Source organism: Sus scrofa, chromosome 7 (assembly GCF_054392235.1).
Source record: "Sus scrofa isolate SSC_HxYL_T2T_F1_AM1 chromosome 7, Sscrofa_HxYL_maternal_Yorkshire_Landrace_v2.0, whole genome shotgun sequence".
Lineage (NCBI taxonomy): Eukaryota > Metazoa > Chordata > Mammalia > Artiodactyla > Suidae > Sus > Sus scrofa.
The window spans coordinates 77,895,790-77,919,709 of NC_139389.1; the positions used below are offsets into that span (position 1 = coordinate 77,895,790).

The 23,920-nt window shown below is 36.2% G+C and overlaps 1 protein-coding gene across 1 annotated transcript in view; it reads left to right on the top strand.

Annotated features, from left to right (window-relative positions):
- The window catches only part of LOC146401685 (uncharacterized), a 223,172-nt gene that overhangs the window by 190,567 nt on the left and 8,685 nt on the right, over positions 1-23,920 (top strand). Inside the window, exon 4 of the mRNA XM_084970558.1 lies at positions 21,704-22,898. Coding sequence (XP_084826684.1) covers positions 21,704-21,768 — 65 coding nt within the window. The 3' untranslated portion in view covers positions 21,769-22,898. The remainder of the gene's footprint in view (positions 1-21,703; positions 22,899-23,920) is intronic.

Consider the following 23,920-nt stretch of genomic DNA (forward strand, 5'->3'; position numbering starts at 1 on the left):
AAAAGTTTAAAGTATGTATTTATAGGATCATTATCATAAATATTTTTACTGATTTGATGATTAAAAATCTTTACCAATACTTACACTACATATATTTCACATCCCTCTTTGATTACATCAGAAGGGAATAAAGTTTTTTTTATTATTCTTTTTAAAAATTCTTAAAAATATTGAAACATTAGATGCTGTAGTCTTGTTGGGAGGATAATAAAAGGTTCATCTTATGACATGCCAGGTCTGTGTGCATGTGTGTGTGAGTGAAAGTTTATTTTGCTATGGGAAAATAAGAGTTAAAATCCAAATATGGTATAACTTAAAAGATGCGGAAATTTCCATTCTCACACACAGTCTGACGCCTTTATATCCATGAACTTCTACCTTGAACTTCAAATGAATAAGCTTCTAAATTCTTTGTCCATATTTCTCTTTGTCAGAACTACATAAGGCACATTTTCATAGCTTGTTTTTCCCTCCACGTGTAATTGGAAGATAATTAAAGAATAGGCCGATGAAGGAGATCGTTAGGAAGAGAGAATCGAATGCTTGGTTCACCAGAAATGTTTTTCAGTGTCTGAACCTTCATGTTATTCAAATAATTGGAGTCGATCATTAATTCACAACAGCTTTCTAAGGTTAAAGTGGTCGTGTTTTCCAGGGAGACTGGAAAATTCCTCTAGGCAAAAAAACTTTTGGCAGTAACTGTTTTGGTGTGCAACAAGGTTTGGATTTGACCACATTGGCTCTCCTAGAAAAGGCACTGGACAGAGAGACGTTCTAGTTTCTGTAGGTACCTTTATGCCTTTTCCTAGCCCTCAAAGATGCTATGAGATGTTGGGAAAATTCTACATTTCCTAGCCTCCTCTTAGTGATTTCACAATACACTTTAACATACTAGAAGTTCTAAGTAGCTTGGCACCTTATTTAACTTTAACCCAAGTTTCCCAAACTTACATGATCATGGTACCCTTTTTATATGGAACATTTATTAACATTCTTAGATTTCACAGAAAGAATGCTTTTTTTCATATAATGAGCTTTGCCAGGAAGATTTCCAAAACTGTCTCCTGAGATACAGGTTATGATTGGTAAAAATTATCATATGTAGTGGTATTGCCAAGAGTATTCAAAAATCTTAGAAGATGTGTGAAGAAGCCCTGGGAAATAAGGAAGATGTAACAGTGAGTATAAGAAATATTTAATTCAGTCTCAAATTTAATTTGGTTTAGGCTTTTCTGGCAGGGCTGTTATTCTAACTTCTTTTAAATGTGTCACAATTTGTTCTTGAGATATAAGTTAATGTTTATAGAAACTATTTTACACGTGGAACATTCCTGGAAAGTAAGGGACTGCTTCAATATTTGTGTGAGTTCAGTTTTAGGGGAAAAATAGTCCAATTTTTATTATTATTTATTTATTTTTATTGAAGTATAGTTGATTTACAATTTTGTGCTAATTTCTGTTGTACAGAAAAGTGGCTTCATTAGACACATATATATGTTCTTTTTTATATTCTTTTCCATTGTGGTTTATCCTAGGAAACAGGATGTATTTACCTGTGCTATACAATAGGATCTCATTGCCTATTCATTCTAAATGTAATAGTTGGCATGTGCCAACGCCAAACTCCCAGTCCATCCCTCTCCTTCCCCACTCCCTCCTTGGCAACCACAAGTCTGTTTTCCTTGTCCATGAGTCTGTCTCTTTTATGTAAATAGGTTCATTTATGCCATATTTTAGATCCTACACATAAGTGATAATGTGATATTTGTCTTTCTCTTCTCCTTACTTCACTTAGTATGATAAGCTCTGGTTGAATCCTTGTTCCTGCAAATGGTATTATTTTGTTCTTTTTTATAGCTGAGTCCAAAAATTTATACTTCAGAACTATTGCCATTCCTGCCTTGGCACAGTGGGTTAAGAATTCAACTGCAGTAGCTTGGGTCACTGCAGAGGCGTGGAGTGGGTTTAGTCCCCTGCCCATCACAGTGGGTTAAAGGATCTGGTGTTGCCACAGCTGTGGCATAGGTCATAGGTCAGCAGCTGTAGTTCTGACTCAATCCCTGGCCTGGAAACTTTCATATGCCGTGGTGAGGCCATAAAACAACAATAACAACAACCCACCCAAACAACTATTATATTTAATATATATTGTTTTTAAAAGTTTAAAATAGTAGTGTTTGAATTCTTCCTGTCTCTGCCTTTCTCTGAGTCCACTTTCATTTTGTGTATTTTAAGAGCAATTCGAAATCACCTCCTGTGTACATCATCGTGTGTTAGGTGCTGCGGGGGGAATAAAAATAAAAAGAAGGCATAATCCCTGCTAATTAGAAAAGACATCATGTTGGATTTTTACACTGGCTAGGTAGATTTGGCTACATAGAACAAAGAGAGGGAGTTCCTATTGTGACTTAGCGGTGATGAACCCAACTAGTATCCATGAGGATGCAGGTTCGATCCCTGGCCTCACTCAGTGGGTTAAGGATCTCGTGTTGCCATGAGTGGTGGTGTAGGTCAGCAGCTACAGCTCTGTTTAGACCCCTAACCTGGGAACTTCCATATGCCATGGGTATGACACTAAAAGACAAACAAACAAACAAACAAACAAAAAGAACAAAGAGAGGAGGTATGTTCTGGGTAGGAGATTCAGCTGAACAACAGAAGCAGAACGAAATGTCATCTCACCCCATAGTCAGCTAGCCCCAGGAAGCAGAAGGAAAGAATGCAGGTCGCCTTGCATCAGGTAGTTACCAGCTCTTAGATGTATGGCTGTGCACACTCACTCAGAGGGGCATGACCTCTTATCTGCAGCCAGAGTCCCTTCATTGTTTCTATAAGGATATATAGCTTTGACTCAGTTTAGAACAGTTCAAGTACAAGAGTATTATTGAGGTCTGTGAGGATAATTATTTGTGAAAGTGGATTGCCATAGGGGAAAAGTCTACAAGAAATTTAAAGCCTGTCCCTCTGATGGATGTGATGGCAGCTTTATGCAGGATGATCTATCAGAAGGAGCCTGTTCCAGAGCGGTCATAGTTATGTTAATGAAAACTCTTTCAAATGGTATTTGTGGGACCTAAAAGGAGCTCCTGCTTCAGTCTAGTGAGGGAAGGAGAATATATTGGATTGGCTAAACACCTAGATTCAAGGTCCTCACTGGAAAGTTGATGATGTTGTCCCCATCCTGGAAAAGAAGAAGAGACAGATGTTCTACTTTTCTAAATAAATAAACAAGTCTTTTTATTTCTTCTGTTGGGAAATTTATCTGGTTTGGGAAAAGGTAGGAGGGGAATAAAAAACTGGAGGAAAAAGTAAGGAAGGGTCAGACTGGTTTATGGCTGTTTGCTTGATGCCAAGTTAAGCTGATAGCACAGATCACTTCTCACTTTCCTTTCCTGAGGTGCAAAAGGGGCAAAATCAGCTACTTTCTAGTGACCATTAGACTTGAAAGTTCAGGGAAAGTACACATTAAGGAATATTATTTCTAGTGAAAGATTAACGAAATACTACTCACTGACTCTGCTATGTACCCACTTTGTTTCTTATGTGCCGTTATGAGGGACTTAGCCAATTAACTAAGAGTTACTCTACAAGAATTAACTAGGGCTTTGCAGTCCAAAGATAGAAAATCCCCAATAAGAAAAATAGAATAATTTAATTTCTATTGAAATTAAGAAGCTTTGGAAATTTTTCTGATGTTTTCTGTGATTTTGATGTGTCATTTCAAGTACAATCAAATCATGGATTTGCTGCCATGCCTAGATCAGTCTAAGATAGCAACATAAGTGCTGCTTAAATGAGTCAGAAAGGTTTAGTTTAATGTTAAAACTATCATCTCTCTTCTTAAAAGTATAGAACTGGTACTTTAAATGCGGCTGATAGGGGATGCATGACAGTATAATTATTCTAAAGGAATGTTAAATTGGTATATAGGTACATCTAAAACACAAACCTGAAAAAAAAATGCACTTCAAAAATACAACACAAGCATGGAAATTCTATATTTACACTTTTTCCAAGACATTGAAAACTCATAGACCGCAATTAGAGATCTAATAGGAGTATAAATAGTTCAGCTTGTTTGGTTAGAATCATTTAACTGCTTTACTTTTTATATTATACTTTATACATTTTAAGACCTAAAATGTATAAGTAAGTATAGCGTCATGTATTAGAAAGTCTCAGTGATAGGGCCTGTTCAAAAATTAGCCCAAATATTGAGTTATTTCAGTCTCCCAGAGTAGAATATACAACTCGAGGGCCACAAAGACCGGGGTGTAATCTTTGGAGCCAGGAGGCTGCTAAACAGTTTTTAAAGTGTGGTCTGACTGTGGAAACCTTGGGAATTGGTCATCAATTGGCTAAATAAACCTTTCCTTCAGACCTTGCCTTGAGATGCCAATTATAAAACAGCGTGGGCAGTGCTACATAGAAGTAAACAGAGAGTACTATAATAGCTCCTTGAACATTTAGCTCAGGCTTTGGGGGTGGGGGTCAGCAAAGACTCCTAAGGGAGGGCTTATAATTTCATGAAGTATAAATGTATAACAAGGGAGATTGTTATCTAAGTGTAGAACAACAAAATGTGAGTTACTCCAAGTGTTCATAAATGATAGGATCATAGTACAATAATATTACTTCACATGTGTGTAGAGTCCAGTTTAATAATTCATCTACAGGATTATTCCATACCAGCTGAATGTTGCCTACTTGAATATTTCCTGATCTCTTTTCCAGACACATGGTAGGATTATGCTTCCCTAATCCTTTGAACTAAGTGTAGTTGTCAGACTTGCCTTAACCACAGAAATGTGAACAGAATTGATCTGTGTTGCTTCTTGGTGGGCGTTTTAAAAGCTTGTATTATAATTCACCTTCTCTTTTCCCTACTTTGACAAGCCAGAAAACCTGTGGCTAGATGAGATGCTCCTCAACTGAATTTTGAGTGACTAGAGAAGCAGAGTCACCCTGTCAACCCATAATGGACATGTGGGGTGAGAAGTACATTTTTGTTGTCTTAAGCTACTGAGATTTTATTTATTTATTTATTTATTTATTTACTTTTTGGTAATTTTAGGGTTGCACCTGCAGTATATGGAAGTTCCCAGGCTATGGGTCAAGTTGGATCTGTAGCTGCTGGCCCATGCCACAGCCACGGCAATGCCAGATCCGAGCCACATCTGCTACCTGTACCGCAGCTCATGGCAACGCTGGATCCTTAACCCACTGAGCAAGGCCAGGGATTGATTCTATATCCTCATGGATACTAGTCAGATTCACTTCCCCTAAGCCAGGATGGGAACTCAAAACAATGTAATCTTATCTTCCCTGAAGGATATATACATCATCCCTCATTGTTCTTATAAACTCTTATGGTACCTGCTAAAGGAGATTAGTATAGAACATGCAGAAGCTTCCAATGCTTTTTCTTTTTTAAATGGACATTATTTTTCAGAGAAATTTTATGTTCACAGCAAAATTTAAGGCACAGTGATTTCCCATATGTCTCCTGTGCCCACATTTGCATTGCTTTTCCCACTATCAAATGACTTTGTTAAAGTGGCACCTTTGTTACAGTTGATGAACCTACCTTGATCCATCATAATCACCTTAAGTGCATAGTTTACATTAGGGTTCACTCTTGATGTAATACATTCTGTGGGTTTGGACAACTGTATATTGACATGTATCTACCCTGTAATGTCATACAGAGTATTTTCATTGCTCTAATAATCTGCTGTGCTCTGCTTATTCCTTCCTTCCTACCCAAACCCATAGTTACTGATCCTTTTACTGTATCCATTGAATGTCATATAGTTGGAATCATACAATACGTAGCCTTTTGAGATTGGCTTCTTTCACTTAGTAATATGCAATGAAGTTCCCTCCATGTCTTTTATGGCTTGATAGCTGATTTCTTTTTAGTGTGGAATAATATTGAATGTACCACTGTTTATTTATCCATTCACTTACTGAAGGACATCTTGCTTGCTTCCAAGTTTTGCATTTATGACTACAGCTGCTGTAAACATATGTGTGCAGGTTTCTGTGTAGAAATAAGTAAGTTTTCAACTCCTTTGTGTGAATACCAGGTAGAAATTGCTGAATTATATGGTGAGTGTGGGTTTAATTTTGTGAGATAGAGCAAAACTGTCTTCCAGACTGACTGTGTTTCCACAAGCAGTGAATGAGATTTCCTAATGCTCTGCATGATTGCCAGCGTTTGATGTCAGTTTTCTTGATTTCGGCCATTCTCATATATGTATAGTGGTATCTCCTTTTAATTTGCTTTTCCCCCATGACATAAGATGGAGAGCACCTTTTCATATGCTTATTTGCCATCTGTAAACCTGCTTTGTTGAGGTGACTGTTATGGTTTTTGTCCCATTTTTTAAATCATGTTGGTTGTCTTCTTACTTTTTGAGAGTCCTTTGATATTTTGAATAACAATCCTTTATCAGATGCGTCTTTGTAAATATTTTTCCTAGTTGATTACATGTATTTTCATTCTCTTGACAGTATCTTTTGCAGAACAGAGATTTTTAATTTTAGTGAAGTCTGGCTTATTGCCTTTTTTTTTTTTTTTTTTGTGCATTGCTCCTTTGGCATTGTATCTAAAAAGTTATTGGCCTACCCAAGGTTATCTAGGTTTTCTCCTATGTTATAGTCAGAGTTTTTTAATTTTGTGTTTTACATTTAGGTCTATAATTCTTTTAGGGTATTTTATATGAAGGGTGTAACATATGTGTCTAGATTTTTTTTTTTTTTTTTTTTTTTTTTGCTTGTAGATGTTGAATTGCTCCAGCACCACTTGTTGAAAAGACTATCTTTGCTCTATTGTATTGCCTTTGCTCCTTTGTCAAAGAAAGCAACTGACTATATCAGTGTGGGCATATTTCTGGGTTCTCTACTCTGTTCCATTTTCCTATTTGTCTATTCTTTTACCGATTCACATGGTATCGATTACTATAGCTTTATAGTAAGTCTTGAAGTTGAGTAGCATTGGTTCTCTCACTTTGTTCTTTTCCTTCAATATCATATTGGCTATTCTTGGAATGTTTGTGCTTCTAGTACTTTTTGTGCCTGGCATCCATTGTGGTCCAAAGGCCTTTTCCAAACTTCTTTCCTGATTATTGACTGCCAAAAAGCTAAGTTCTGGCTGAGTTAGTTGTTCCTGTAAAAGGGATAGCCATTGACTCCAGATACAGTCCAAATGAGCCAGATCCACAAGAAGCATTTAAGTAATAATAATTCAAGTCCAATATGATTTTTGTTCTAAAATGGGATGATCAGGAAGTTCCTGTCATGGCACGGTGGTTAACGAATCTGACTAGGAACCATGAGGTTGTGGGTTTGGTCCCTGCCCTTGCTCAGTGGGTTAACGATCTGGCGTTGGCGTGAGCTATGGTGTAGGTTACAGATGAGGCTCGGATCCCACATTGCTGTGGCTCTGGCATAGGCTGGTAGCTATAGCTCTGATTCGACCCCTAGCCTGGGAACCGCTGTATGCCACAGGAGCGGCCCAAGAAATGGCAAAAAGACCAAAAAAAAAGGGGGGGGGGGACGATCACAAATTATAGTTTAAAATAATCCAATAACCAATTTGTATCAGTGTATTTACTCTCTAGGAAGGTAAAAATGCAATTTAATTTTCCTATCAAGCTTCATGACAGTTGTGCCTTCCCAGGCATCATTATCCCTGTCATTCCTCATGGTCCAATCAAAGGCAAAGCCTACATGTCATTGCTTCAGAGTTCCTCCATTATCCATTACCTAGTTCCTCCTGCATTGCCAAGGCCAGGTTCATATTCTTTTTATCACTTTCTGAATAATTGTGTCTGATTCCAGTTTTTTAGGCTCCAGAGAACATACCCTCTGTTATTTCTTTTCTAAATTAGATATGGATTTTTAGTTAAAAATGGATTAAAAATAGGATTCATATTTTGATAAAGTTTTAGATTATTTTTTAAGCTCTTCATTTTTATTTAATTTTTTATAATTTTTTCATTATAGTTGATTTACAGTGTTCTGTCAATTTCTACTGTACAGCAAACTGACCCAAACATATATATATTCTTTTTCTCACATTATCCTCCATCATTTTCCATCACAAGTGACTGGATATAGTTTCCTTTGCTATATAGCAGGATCTCATTGCTTATCCACTCCAAATGGTATAGTTTGCATCTATGAACCCCAGACTCCCAGTCCATCCCACTCTCTCCACCTCCCTCTTGGCAACCACAAGTCTGTTCTCCAAGTCCTTGAGTTTCTTTTCTGTGGAAAGTTTCATTTGTGCCATGTATTAGATTCCAGATACAAGAGATATCATATGGTATTTGTCTTTGTCTTTCTGACTTACTTCACTTAGTATTAGAGTCTCTGGTTTCATCCATACTGATGCAAATGGCTTTATTTTTTCTTTTTTATGGCTGAGTAGTATTCTATTGTGTATATATACCACATCTTCTTAATCCATTCATCTGTCGATGGAAATTTGGGTTGTTTCCATGTCTTGGCTGTTGTGAATAGTGCTGCATTGAACATACAGGTGCATGTACCTTTTTCAAGCAAAGTTTTGTCTGGATATATGCCCAAGAGTGGAATTCCTGGGTCATATGGTAGTTCTATATTTAGTTTTCTAAGTTACCTCTATACTGTTTTCCATAGTGGTTGTACCAGTTTACATTCCCACCAACAGTGAAGGAGAGTACCCTTTTCTCCACACCCTCTCCAGCATTTATAGTATCATACAGAGTATTTTCATTGCTCTAATAATGGAGGAAATCACAATTGGAAAGCAATCACTTAAATAAGCCAGTATATACAGATCAGAAAGGAAAAAAAAAAAAAAAACTATTGTAAAAGTGATGATAAACACAGAACAGCAAAGGTACAAACATGAAGATGTAAAAAAAGGACTTCAGAATCATAAAATGTTGGGAAGGAAAGTAAGAAAATCTAGACTCTTTTTTTTAGAATGTGTTTGAGCCTATATGACTATTAGACTAAAGCCAACAGATATAGAAAGGAGTTAACATACTTGAAAAACAGGGCAACCACAAATCAAACCAAATATTACATTCAAAAAACCAAAAAGAAAAGGACACAAGCATAAAAGAAATGGAAATCATCTGACCAAAAAAAAGAAAGGAACATGGGGGAAACATAGAATCAACTGGAAATCAAGGTTTAAAATGGCAATAAATATATATTTATCAATAATTACCTTAAATGTCAATGGACTGAATGTTCCAATCAGAAGACACAGAGTTTCAGATTGGATAAAAAAGCAAGAGCCTACGATATGCCGTCTACAAGAGACTTACCTTAGGGCAAAGGACACAGGTAAGTTGAAAATGTAAAGTAAGGGGATGGTAAAAGATATTCCATGCCAATGGAAGAGACAGGAAAGCAGGAGTTGCAATACTCATTTCAGACAAAATAGACTTTAAAATGAAGGCCATAAAGAAAGACAAAAGAGAACACTATTTAGTGATAAAAGGATACATTCAAGAAGAGGATATTACAGTCTTCAGTATATATGCACCTAATATAGGAGCACCCAGATACATACAACAAATATTAACACATAAAAGGAGAAATTGATGGGAATACAATATTAGTAGGAGACTTTAACACCCCACTCATAGCAATGGACAGATCCTCTAGACAGAAAATTAATAAGACAACAGAGATCTTAAATGACACAATAGAAAAGTTAGACTTAATGGACATTTTCGTGACATTACACCCCAAAAAATCAGAATATACATTCTTTTCAAGTGTACATGAAACATTATCAAGGATTGACCACATACTAGGGCACAAACTAACCTCAACAAATTTAGAGTATAGAAATTATTTTAAGTATCTTCTCTGACCACTAGTCTCACTGAGTAGTATTTCATTGTGTGTATATACCACAATGTCATGAAACTAGAAATCAACCACAGGAAAAGAGAAAAAATGACTACATGGAGACTAAACCATATACTACTAAAAAGCCAATGGGTCAATGAGGAAATCAAAAGTGAAATTAAAAAATACCTTGAGACAAATGATAATGAAAACACAACCATTCAAAATCTATGGGGTGCCACAAAAGCAGTGCATAGAAGGAAGTTCATAGTGATACAGGCCTTCCTCAGAAAAGAAGAAAACTCTCAAATAACAACTTAATCCACGAACTAAAAGACTTAGCAAAAGAAGAACAAACAAACCCCAAGGTCCAAGGTCAGCAGAAGGAAGGAAATCATAAAGATCAGAGAGGAAATCAATAAATAGAGATTCAAAAAACAATAGAAAAAAATCAATAAACCCAAGAGCTAGTTCTTTGAAAGGGTAAACAAAATTGACAAACCTCTGGCCAGACTCACCAAGAAGAGAAGAGAAAGAACTCAAGTAAACAAAATAAGAAATAAAAAAGGAGAGATCTCAATGGATACTGCAGAAATACAAAAAACCACAAGAGAATACTCTGAACAATTACATGCCAACAAATTTGACAACCTAGAAGAAATGGACAACTTCCTAGAGACTTGCAGCTCACCAAAACTGAATCAAGAAGAAATAGATCAATTGAACAGACTGATCACTAGAAATGAAATTGAATATGTAATGAAAACACTCCCTACAAACAAAAGTCCAGGACCAGATAGCTTTACAGGCGAATTCTACCAAACTTGCAAAGAAGAACTTACACCTGTCCTCCTTAAACTTTTCCAAAAAGTTGAAGAAGGAACACTCCCAAAGACATTCTGTGAAGCCACCATCATGCTGATCTAAAACTAGACAAAGATACCACCAAAAAAGAAAATTATAGACCAATATCTTTGATGAATATAAACACAAAAATTCTTGACAAAATTTTAGCCAGTGGAATCCAAGAACACATTTTGATAAATTTTTATGTCTCTTCTGTTATTTTCATTTTCTGGGCTCATTCTCCCCTTAGCTGTTGGCATTAGTATTTGAGCTTCTTGTTCCTATCACATAGATGAATTTAATTAAAAATTTAGTTTATATGGGAAGACATTTGGGACATTGTACTCTATGAGTGATATTCTTTCCCATATTGTACTAGCAGCAGAGTAACAGTAAAACAAAAACTGTAACCTAAAACTCAGTTCAGATTACATTTGTTTGAAGTTTCTTCAAAAACTTATTGGATTCCTTATTCTCACAGAATAAAGAAATTCATTGATATCTAAGTTTACTTCTAACTTTACCTCTTAGTTTGTCCTTTTTAATGTAGAAACTCTTATGATTCTCTTTTATATTTTGTATAGTATAGTATATATTCAAAATAAAAGTTTTCAGAACTGATTTTCTGAATGAATTATTTATCTTAATGACTCATATTTGGGTATGTGAGGATCTGAGGTTATTTGATTAATGAGCTGATATTGTAATGAACTTTTAATAAAATATAATGAATATCTGCAGTTGAAAAAGAACAGTGGTCTCAGACTAAGCTATTCAGTCATTTATGCACTGAATCTCATGTAAATTTAATAGAGGGCTAGACCAAAATGTCGTGTATAGCAACAACTTATTCCAAGGTAGTGAAGTCCAGTAGAAAAGGTGTTTCACATAAATATGGTAGTGCTACTAAATCAATTAGTCAGAGAATACCAGAAATCCTGTATTATGGAACATGCAACATTCTCTTTGAGTCCTAGATTTGCCCATCTTGCTGATAAAACGGGATTAAAACAAGACTGAAAGGGAACATAGTTGTTTCTGAGAATCTAGGAAAAGTATTTTATAGAAGGTGGGATTGAGTCAACCCTTGAAAATTGGGAAAGAGGGAACAAACTAGGGACAGTCATAAATAATTGAGAAGGCTTTCTGATTGGAATTCATGTTAGGTAAGATTGAGTAGATATATTAAGCTAGAATAGAAGAAGCTTGCATAGCAAAAAGTTTGAACTCTATACGCAGGGCCAATACTTCTGAACTGGTGCCAAGGGTGGGAAGAGGAGGCAAAACTTCCAGAGAGCTTCTTAAAACTTTATTGCCTTCTCAATGCCTCATCTCTAAGATGCACTGAGTAGTTTTGCTGTAGTGAGCCACTGTTATTGATGGAGTGCTTAAATTGTTTTTGGCAAGAACAAATATTTGAAAGCTACTGCTGTAGGCAATTAGGAACCATTGGAAGTTTATAAGCAGAAAAGTTTATGCCAAATAGTTATATAATCAAATAGTGACCTTCATACAGTGTCCCAAATCCATCCTGAACCTCTTTCTCTGACACCATTAAAGAAATATTTGACAGATGGAAGTAATAGAGCCTATACGTGTCTTTTTAACCTATTTATGACGTATTAGGGAGCTATAACCAGCACAAGTTATGTTGAAAGTATTTTCATGCACATTATAAATTCTGTGTTCATTTTTACCTCTTAATACACAGATGATTTTTGTGTACATTCTGGGTAGATGTCATCAAATGAACTCTATCTCAGAGAAGAGGTATGGCCACCATATAATCCCTTTTTAAAAATAAACGAAGAAGTGTTTCTTTCCATCTGTTCTAAGTGTTGCACCTGAAGTCCGGATCTGAGGCTGAAGCCTGCCAACATTTACATGCTGATTAATCCTATAAAATTTGATAGAGTCATTCCACTACAACACCTGGAATAATTGCATAGTTGCTGGCAAAAGAGAGCAGAAGGTACTGTTAAATCTGCCACTCATGGTGTAGTTAATAGTTCCCCAGAAATTGCACTAAATACTGGAGTCCTGACCTTTTTGTTTATTCACAGCCCATTTTCTTTGTATTCTTCTTCCTTTGATTTGATTGTTTGTTGCTACATTTAACAACAACAAAAAGAAGAAGCAAGCCACCCACACCAAAATCCTCCTTTCATCCATTAAAATTAAGCATTAATAATAATAGAGGCTGAGAGAACAGTGAAGCCTCTGAATCCTAAAGCACATCAGTAAAATGCAGGATGAGCCTCTTTGCTTCCCTGTGCCAACTGGACCAAAACCACAGTGCACGCTAGCCTGGAAACAATTCTTGTGTTAGAATATGTTAAATTGTCATTCTAGAATACATTTTGATTTTTAAAAAATGTTTTATAAATGGTGCCTCCATTCTCATAATAACTCTGAGAGCCAAGAAAAAAAAAGAAAGGATACAGCCGTTTTAGTTTTCCATTTTATCAATAGAAAACTAAGGCATGAAATATTTGTAACATTTTCCTAAAGTTAATTCTGTTTGAATATCCAGATAACCTTTGGAAAAAACCAGTGCACTGGTCCACATAAATATGTGGCAAGATGGAAAGTATATAGATTTTAGAATAACACCTTGGTGTGTTATCTGAGCTTGTTGATCTCAATTTTCTCATCCATAAAGCATTAGTAATAATGTATATACACTTGTACTCAGTATAGATTAGTCTTCTCACTATGTATTTTGCTCAGTTGTTACATTTTCTAAATATGTAAACTAGTTGTGAAGTATGCGTTGTGTAAAAAGTGCTAATAATTTATTAATGCCTATGAAAACAGTGTTTACCTTTTAATAATACAGTTTTTTATTTTAAAAAATTTTTATAGATGCAAATTTATATATATATATATATATATATATATATATATATATATATATAATGATTTTTATTTTTTCCATTATAGCTGGTTTAAAGTTCTTTAAAAAATTAGCAAATGGAATAATTGGGCCATTTATATAGATGAGAGATGCCTGGAATTATTTTTAGAAAAAGAAGATCATAAATAAATAAAATCATTTAAAATGATTAAAGATAAAAATTTCACTAGACTACAGCTGTCTGAGTTCCTTAAAAATAATATTTATTGTGTTTGTTTTTTGATTACACAAAAATTCATTGTATGAAGAGTGGAAAATGTAGAAGAACAAAAAAGGAATTGCAGTTATACATGATAGATTGAAGAAGATACCGTTTTTCTTGAAAATAAATTGCCCAACATGTCAGTAAACACATTTTAAAAGACATAAAACCTCAAGGACACACCAAAGGAAAAGGATGTGACAACAGGCAGAGATGTCAATAAAATTTTGGATGATGGGATGCAGATGGTTTGGTGCTAAATAATTTAGAAGAGTGAGAAAGTAGAAATGTAGTTACACATAAGGGGGGAAAAAGGAAGAATTAAAACAAAACTTAAGAGTTTTGAGCTTCCAAGTGCAGGATTGTAGGCATATAAAATGTTCAATAGTCTAGGGCAGGGTAGGAAAAAAATGGGAAAATTGCTTTGAAATCAACATAATGAATACATAGATACTTAGATTTCCTCATCCCTGCAGAGGACACCTTTTGCGGAAAGGTTAAACCAAAGAGACTATAGATCCAAGATACAGCTGAGGTTTGAGCTAGATTAAGTATAAATCTGTATTGAAAAACGTGCATTTCTCACGACTATGTATAAAATAGATAACTAACAAAGACCTACTGTTTGGTCTACTCAATGTTCTGGAATAACCTATATGGGAAAAAAGAACGGATACGTGTATATGTATAACTGATTCACTTTACTGTAAACCTGAAGCTAATACAACATTGTAAATCAACTATAACCCTAATAAAATTTTAAAAACATAGTTTAAAGATTAAGTAATGCAAAGCAATTTTACAGTGTATACATAGAAACTTAGAAAAACACTCAGCAAGTTGGATAAGGATTTATGCCCAAAGATGTTCAAAGCTAATTAAAAACTGCCCATTGAAAGTATAAACCTAAATGTTTATGTGATTCTTTGAGTGTGTGTGTGTGTGTGTGTGTGTGTGTGTAGATCCTTAATATGGACTATTTTACCACCATTAAAAATGAAATTTTTCAAATTACAAAAGAAAAATGTTCCTTCTTACATTTTAGGCTACATAATGTGGAAGGACTTCCCAACACAAACATTCTTGGCATCTTACTCTATTTCAGTCTCCGCCTTTCCCATAGAGGAAGTGAGCGTTACTTGATTGTTGATCATTGTTTTGTGACTGGGAGGATCTTACTCATCAGTCTTTTTTCTTCTCTCTTGGTGTGGTGTGGTGTAAGACAGTGATTATGGGTAAGTGAGCTTGCTCTGCAATGCTAAAACTTCCCTAAGATATGCTGACAAAGGTCTAAATGAGGGATGGATTTGAGAAGGCACATTTGACCTCACATTCAAGCCATATGCTTCTAACCAAGCAGTGAGAAAGATATGTGGACTTTAATCTCTTAAAACTTTGGTAGAATTTTGGTGTTCCCTTCGTGACTCAGCAGAAACGAATCTGACTAGTAGCCATGAGGACGTGGGTTCAATCCCTGGCCTCGCTCAGTGGGTTAAGGATCTGATGTTGCTGTAAGCTGTGGTGTAGGTAATAGACATGGCTCAGATCTGGCGTTGCTGTGGCTCTGGTGTAGGCCAGCAGCTGTAGTTTCGATTCGACCCCTAGCCTGGGAACCTCCATAAGCCTCTCGTGCAGCACTAAAAACTTTGGTAGAATTTCAAGGCAACAGAGATGTTATTAATTGATTCCCTAAATATCAAACAGCTTGTATCTTAAATTAAAAGATTCACAATCCCTTCTCTCCACTTGACTGCCAGAATTTGGCCATTAGCATGATGGTCTTCAAAGAAAAGATGTGTCTCTGGGGGGATGGACCAAAGAAAAAAATACCACATGTTTTGGCATTTTAGGGTCTCCAATGTAATGGCCGGATTTTTGGGCATTCACCTGTAGTAATACCCAGTAGTCAATAAGCCTGTTCAGGCAAAAAGATTTTCCAGTCATTATTTTAGTGCTTCATTCTTAAACATAAATTCAGAGTCAAGGGATTTTGAGGAATGATTATAATATAAAAGATAAAGACAAGAAGAAAAAGGATGAAAGAAAGGATTTTCAGAGAAAATACACATATCAGAAGAAAACTTCACATTCTGTGTTTAGTATCCTCAAAGAGAAAATAAATTATTCCATGAAATAAGAGTAGGATGTTATAAAAGGTGATATTCAAGAATAAGGCACAGGTCTTAGAAATTAGAAATATGATAGTGTATTAGTTTTCTATTGCTACTGTAATAAATTACCACAAATTTAGTAGCTTAAAATAGGACAGGTATTGTCTTATAGTTCTGAAAGCCTAAAGTCTAAAATAGGTCTCACTGTATTAAAATCAAGGTATCATTAAGACAGAATTCCTTTCTGGAGACGCTAGTCGAAAATTTTTTACCCATTCATTCCCTTTCATCTTCAGGTCCAACGCTCACTTCCTCTATGGGAAAGGCGGAGACTGAAATAGAGTAAGATGCCAAGAATGTTTGTGTTGGGAAGTCCTTCCACATTATGTAGCCTAAAATGTAAGAAGGAACATTTTTCTTTTGTAATTTGAAAAATTTCATTTTTAATGGTGGTAAAATAGTCCATATTAAGGACCTGAAGATGAAAGGGAATGAATGGGTTGAGTTTTCATCCCATTGGATTACTCTGATTCTTAACTCCTCCACCTCCCTTTTTCACATTTAAAGGCCCCTCATAACTACATTGGGCTCAACCAGATTATCCAGGATAATCTCCCTGTTTTAAAGCCAGCTAATTAACAACTTTAATTCCATCTGCAATTATAATTCCTTATCATGGAACATGACATGTTTATAGGTTCAGTGATTAGACTGTGGATATCTTTGGGATGGGACATTAGTCTATGTACCATAGATGGCAAAAATTAAACAATCTCATTGAAAGACTGAAGATAAAATTGTAGAAATAGCCCAGTCAGTAAAACAAAAAGACAAAAAAGATGAGAAGTAGGAGAGGAGAAAAATTGAAGACATTTGAGAAGCAAGTCCAATTAATAGAAATTCCAGAGGGAAAATACAGGAAAAAGAGACAGGATGGAATTACTTTAAAACAAACAAAGTAATATAAGAAAATTTCCCAGAACAAAGAGAATTGAATTTCTGATTAACCGAAATTCCAGAAAGAGAATATAGAAAGTATTTATAGGAAGAAATTATCAGAGGAATAACATAAGAAAATTTCCCCAAACTTCCCTAAAATATTGAATTTCCAGATAGGAGTCCACCCAGAGTCTAACAGAATGTTTGGGAAAGAATCACATAATATTTCATACAGTTCAAAATACTATGGGTAAAAATATGTAAAAGTTTCCAGAGAGAAAAAAGGTCATATACAAATTGGCTTTCTCTAATGAGACATTCTCTAAAACAATATTGGAAACTCAAAGAAAAATAATACTTTCTGAATTCTGAAAGAAAATAAATCCATTCTGAAATTCTGATCCTGAAGAAGTTGTTAATTAATAGAAAGAGTTAAAAAATGTTTTTGCACCTTCTGTGCCTCCTCTCTAGAAAAGCAAAGTAAAGATTTGAAAATGTGTCAATGAACTAAGGAAGGAAGAAACAAGGAATTCAATAAAGGGAAGCCTCAAAATACATGGTGAAGAGAAGTTCCCTGCTGGCTACTATGAGTGAAGCACACCCAGGTTATAGTCAGTCTGCATGAAGTGAAAGGACAGAGGGTTTCTGTAGCAATTTTCCCAAGAAAAAATATTTTAAGGGAAGAACGATATATTACCTAATGCATTCTCCTTTAATGGGAGGAATTTGATATGTCTGTCAAAAAATCTAGACCTAAATTAGAATAAATACTTTGAAAAATAAGCAAATGAAACAAGGCAACTGACAACTCAAGTAAAAACAAGAAATTGTAAAGAAAGCAGACATAAAGATTATAATCATTTAAATCAGTTCTAAGTAGTATTTATATAACAGTGAAAACACTAAATGCAAATTTAATTGACTCATTGTTGTATAATTATTTGGGGAAGATGGGGGATATATGTAGGTATATAGTTTAAGATAGTTAGGCTTTTTTTTTTTTTAATCTTTACAGCCATACCTGAAGTATATGGAGTTCCCAGGCTAGGGGTCAAATCAGAACTGCAGCCAATGGCCTATGCGCAGCCACAGCAATGCCAGATCCGAGCCACTTCTGCAGCCTATGCCGCAGCTTGTGGCAATGACAGATTCTTAATCCTCTGAGCAAGGCTAGGGGTTGAACCCACATCTTCTTGGACACTATGTTGGGTTCTTAACCTGTTGAGCCACAGTGGGAACTCCAAGACAGTTAAGTTTTTATGTTTCATAATAAGTCAAAGAAAATATCAAGGAGCTCCCATCGTGGATCAGTGATTAACAAACCTGACTAGCATCCATGAGGATGCAGGTTTGATCCCTGGCCTTGCTCAGTGGGCTAAGGATCTAGCATTGCTGTGAGGTGTGGTGTAGGTTGCAGATGCACCTCAGATCCCACATTGCTGTGGCCGTGGCCTAGGTCAGCTGCTACAGCTCTGATTGGACCCCTAGTCTGTAAACCAACCTCCATATGCCACAAGTATTGCCCTAAAAAGACAAAAAAAAAAAAAAAGTCTATAATAGATACTTAAAGAATTTTCAAAATAAAGTTATTATTTTGAAAACAAGATAAAGAAATAGTTTTAAAAATTAAAGCGATCAGGAATTCAGAATGTTGGGGCAAATTACAACTTAGGTTTTTATACTATCTTTGAGTAATACTTTTAAAAAAATAAAAATTAATTTTTCTTTTTTAGCTGTTTAAATAACTCTTTCATTCACTGTGCTCCAGCCGCACTGCCCTTCTTCTTGTTGCTTGAAAATGATACCTTCCCATCCAAGAGTTTTTATAGGTTTATGATAATCTGTTTTTCAGGAACATATGCCTTTAGAAGATTTCCAAATCTTCCTTCATAATATTCATCTTTGTGATCAATCATCACCTCCTTAGGGAGGTGTGATGAAGTAGAGATGATTGAAATTTTTGATACTTCTCTCATCAAAGGGATAATCTATTTCTGCTTATCCTGAATCTGAGATGGGCTGTGACTACTTGATCGGTAGGCTAGGTCAGTAGTGATGCTATGCCAGTTCCAGGCCTAGCTTATTAGAGGATTGGCAGCCTCTACCTTGGTCTTTTGGAGCCCTCAACTTCCATGTAACAAGTCTGACCACCTTGATGCCACCATTCTGTGAGAAGCCCAAATATAGAGGTGTGTAAGTACTGGCTTACTTGAACTCATCTCCCTGCAGGGGCAGTGGAAGGCTCTCTTCGGATAGGCTAGGAAGACTCCCACTGTTGAATCTGTTCATTTCCATGTGATACCTCTTGTGTGGATCCTCATCACAGCCCTGCTCTTCCAAATCTTCTTGCATCTACCTAGATAACACTCTCTCCACTTTTCTATTTCCTGACCATCCTGGCTGCTCTCATTTTTCTGTCTTATAAGAGAGTATGTGTTTTCACATATTTTCTATCCATGCCTCGTTTCTGGCCAGATCTTTAAGCCTTTTCCATTAAGGGCTTACACTTTTTATTTTCAAATAACCAATCCTCAAAGTTCTTCAAAAATTCTGGCTATTACATTTATAAAATATCATCTTGCTTTGAATTAGCTGACCTTGGGAGTTCCCATAGTGGTGCATTGGAAACAAATCCGACTAGTATCCAGAAAGATGTGGGTTCGATCCCTGGCCTCGCTCAGTGGATTAAGGATTTGGCATTGCCATGAGCTGTGGTGTAGGTCGCAGATGCGGCTGAGATCTGGTGTTGCTATGGCTGTGGTATGGGCCAGCAGTTGCAGCTGTGATTAGACACCTAGCCTGGGAACTTCATATGCTGCAGGTGCGGCCCTAAAAAACAAAAACAAAAACAAAAACAAAAAAAGAAAAAAAGAAAGCTGACCTTTTAGTTTTTATTCCTGCCATAATGGACAAGGAAAGCCTCTGACTCAGTAGGCTAAGGACAAGGTTATAGGGTAATGGTATTTACAAAACATATCCCACTATATTATCATGCTGCAGAACTGGAATATGAACACTGCATACTTAGTAGCTGTAGATATATTAAAGGAAATAGTATATGTGTGCAGAAGCCCCTAGAAAGGAACATCTGATAGTCATAGATGGAGAAGAGGCATTTATGTGGTAAGAAAGTGATAATGACTTCACCATTTCTCCAGAAGTGAGTTAATGATTATATTATTATATTTTAGGAGTAGGAAGAGATTTTGTGAAAGTTAGAAAATATAATATTTTTCCTTGGTTTGATAAGCCAGAGACACATCCAGAGGAAGATGCCCTGTAAGATAGTGTTTTTCAGACAGATTGGACCATAGGCCACAGCAGTAAATTACATTTTGCATTTTGACACAGGGCATACAGATATAAATATCAAGCTGAAACTAAAGTGTCACAAAACAGTACCTATTCTTACTATGTGCCATACACCATGCTCTTTTTTATTCTAATGTAGTATGCTCTAGTTTATGCTGGTTGTGATCTTCTAAATGGGTGTTGGGACCCGGTCACTGCTATAGACAGTTGTGGTTCTAGAGCTTATGGTGGATATAGAGTTTTAACAATACAACTTACCAGTGATCAGCTGCAGGAGGAGGCAAAATCACAATAGTGACCAAACTGGGAGCACCCAGATTCTAAAAGCTGGTAATGACATGTCTTTTCCTTGCTCATATGGTTCCTTTTCAGATCATGAGTCAGTTTTAGGAGTCCAGAAATCCTTTTCCTATCTGGTTCTTCATCCTTTTCCAATATTTTCCATGTTCTTTTATGCTCCTCTTACCTCCTTCTCACTAGTCCACACACTAGTGCACAAGTAGTAGTATATCACAACCAGCACAAATTAGAGTAGACTAGGTTAGAATAGAAAACATCAGAGTGTATTGCACATAGTAAGAATAAGTACTGTTTTGTGACACTTTAGTTTCAGTATCCTGGCTCCTAAGATCCTTGGAGAGTCCCAGTACCTCTGTGGAAGGGCGTCCATAGATCCTGAAAGTATATCCTCCTCTTCTCCTAGAAATAGGCCTAGGCTTTTTGGGATTCCTAATAGTGGAGTTGCTACAAAATAAGCACACTTTTTTCATTATTGTTGTAAATGCTGACCATGTCTCATAAAAATATTTAATGTGTTATTATGCTAATACTGTCTCCACAGCTCTTTACTGTTTTGAGGAAAATTTATTCCCTGTTCATGATATTTTCTTCCTATGGAAAGGCTAGCTTAACAATGCTGGCCTCTTTCTGTCCCTTAACTCTTTTCTCTATAGTGAGAAAAGAATGAATTCTAATTGTCATTTCTGGTAGCAGAACTGGGCACCTGGGCATGCTAGCTCAGTTCCTTTCTCTGCCCATCTCTTAGGGCATCTTGTCTCAATCTCCATGTTGTAAAGGAAAGCCTGTGATTCTGGGAAGTAAAATCACCTCAGTGAAATATTAGGACCACATGCATTGGCTGAAAGTATTGAAAGATTGACAAAGATTGGAATTTAGGGAGCAGAAGAGTGCCCTGAGATTAAAACTTCTGGCAGGACCTTGATCAAGAGACTTTAGGATTGTGTGATATTTTATAACACAATCCTAACTTCTGTGTTTTTAACTTGGCTGATAGGCCATCTCAGGTGTGGTAAGCAAGTACAACCAAGGCAAAAATGTGATTATTGGAAAAGAAGAGTTTGTAAACATATCTTTTGGACATTTGCAGAAAGAATAATCCTTAGTTAATTTACTTTGTTTTTTCTGCAAAATCTAGGGCTAGGACTTTAAAGGCAACTAAGTTATTTGTTCTAGAGCATACCAGTGTGTGCACTTCTAGCTTTGATTTCTTTATTCCAGGCCCCTTGGCAGCTCTGAATCCTGTTCTTTTAAGTGATGGAGTTGAAGCAAAGGAAGGAAAATAGAAGGGATATATAAATTCACGTGGCTCATCCAAAGTTTCCAAACCTACCTCTCACTACAAAGTCTTAAGGTGGTTTTGAGTTGTTACAGATATTGGGTCTGACCATGGCATCAGAATTCAGAGACCAAATTGCAGATTGTCCCATGGAAACGTGGATAGAAATCATAAAAAATAAACCACAAGAAGAATTTGAGTCTTTTTAGAGAAAATATAAAAGGTTTCTTCTTGGGAAGAAGCAAAGAAGCTCCTCGTAGAAATGATTGTGAACCTAAAGGCAATTAAAAATTCTTGGCATGGAACACAAAGTCTGTAGATCATAAAGGAGGAACTGCAGTGATTTCCAAAGTGTGTTTCAGTCTTACTGTTAGAATAGGAATGGTGGAAGTATAATAAGTATTTATGCAAGAAAAGGATTAAGATCTTTGGCTGGACAGAGATGAAGAAGAAAATGAAATATTGAAGCCAGTATTGACTGTAGGGTCACAGCTGTGTCTAACTGCATTAAGAAGAACATTATCACAAAGGGACATCTGTTTTAGTAGTTGTTAGTTACTGCTAAATCAGACATGGTGGTAGGACCCAGAGATACCCAGTAGAAGAAGACTGGCAAGATTTTAGAGAGCAGACTAGAAGAGACTCTACCAAAGGGAGCCAAACTCCAGGAAACTATAAAAATTTCCTTGATATCACAGAAAGTCCATTGTAAGAGAAATTGGGCTGCTACTACCTCCAAGAGAGTGGGCCAGCTCAACTAAATATCATTATAATCTAGGCATAGTTTAATGGAGAAATCTACAAAAATGTGCACTGCTGTTGGAGATACAAAGTAAGGATGGACATATGGCCAGTGGATAATTTTGACAAACTCAGAACCTACTGATTTCATGTTTCTCATTATGGAGGATCCCTAGGCCACGAAGCAAAGAAAAAAATAAAAGGAAGGAAATCTGACTCTCACTTCCAACAAACAATTCTAATTTTCATGGATTCAAGAAGGAAAGACTCAAAGTATGTAAAATTATTGGAAATGGGTTTCCCAAAGGGGATTGTAAGATCAGAAATAAGAGGCATATCTAACTACAATAGCTGAAGTAGAAAGAAAAGCTGCTGAAAGCTCGAAACATTCCAAAGGTAAGGAAAGTTAGCACCAGGAAGAGCCTGTGACATGAATATTGATCTGCCCTAGAATATTAGGGGTTCAAGCTTTTAAAATCATAAAAGCAATTCAAGAACTTTTTGAAGTGTTTCTCCGACTGAAACTGGTGTGAGGATGAGGGGCAAAATTTCAAATTTCCTACCCTAATGCACAGTTTCTCATTCTTGTCATTATCAGTGTTTTGGGAGGAATATTTCTTGGTTGTGGGGTAGTGTCCTGTGCCTTTTAAGGGGTTTGGCAGCATCGCTGGCCTCTGTGCCGTAGGTGCAATTGGCATACCTCTTCCTCCCAGCCTCCCTAGTTGTGAAAATCTAAAGTATTTCCACATATTTAGCATTGTTAAATGTCCCCTGGGGGCAAAATCATTCCTGGTTAAGAACTACTGACCCAAGCAATTCCTGTTATAAAAGGTATGGATGAAGCTAATGTGACACAGAATGGAAAAGAATGCATGCAAGACATTGTGGATGTTATAAGGTAGAGCTTGCCTTCAGTTCATCACTGGTGCAGTAGAAACACAGAATCCAAACAAAAAAATGAAAAGGGGAACACAGTGTACTAATTCAGAACAGCATCTCAGATTTGGCCACAGGGCTAAATATCCCGTTATGACAAATGTTTAAACTTTGCAAGAGGACAGGATTATCTCAAGCAATTTTCTATGAGAGATGAATGCATAAGTGTCACCCTCAACCCATACTGTTTCCTCCAGATATGATAAATGCATAGTGCCAAAAGTAACCTCTCTGTGGGGGAGTTTTCCCATTATGTTGAATTTTTGAAGTTGTAGACAATTACATTTGCCATAGATGGCTGGCATCCTACTTATGTAGAAACCAAGATTTTCTTTATCTATCTGCCTTCCCTCAGATACTGTGCGTCTCTGCAATGGCCTTTGGAAATGTTTAAGTCCTTTGTCTGTGAAAATAATTTTGCCTGAAAGAATTGCTTAGGGAACGGGGATTATTTCATATTCCAAATTTCACTGAAGATGGGC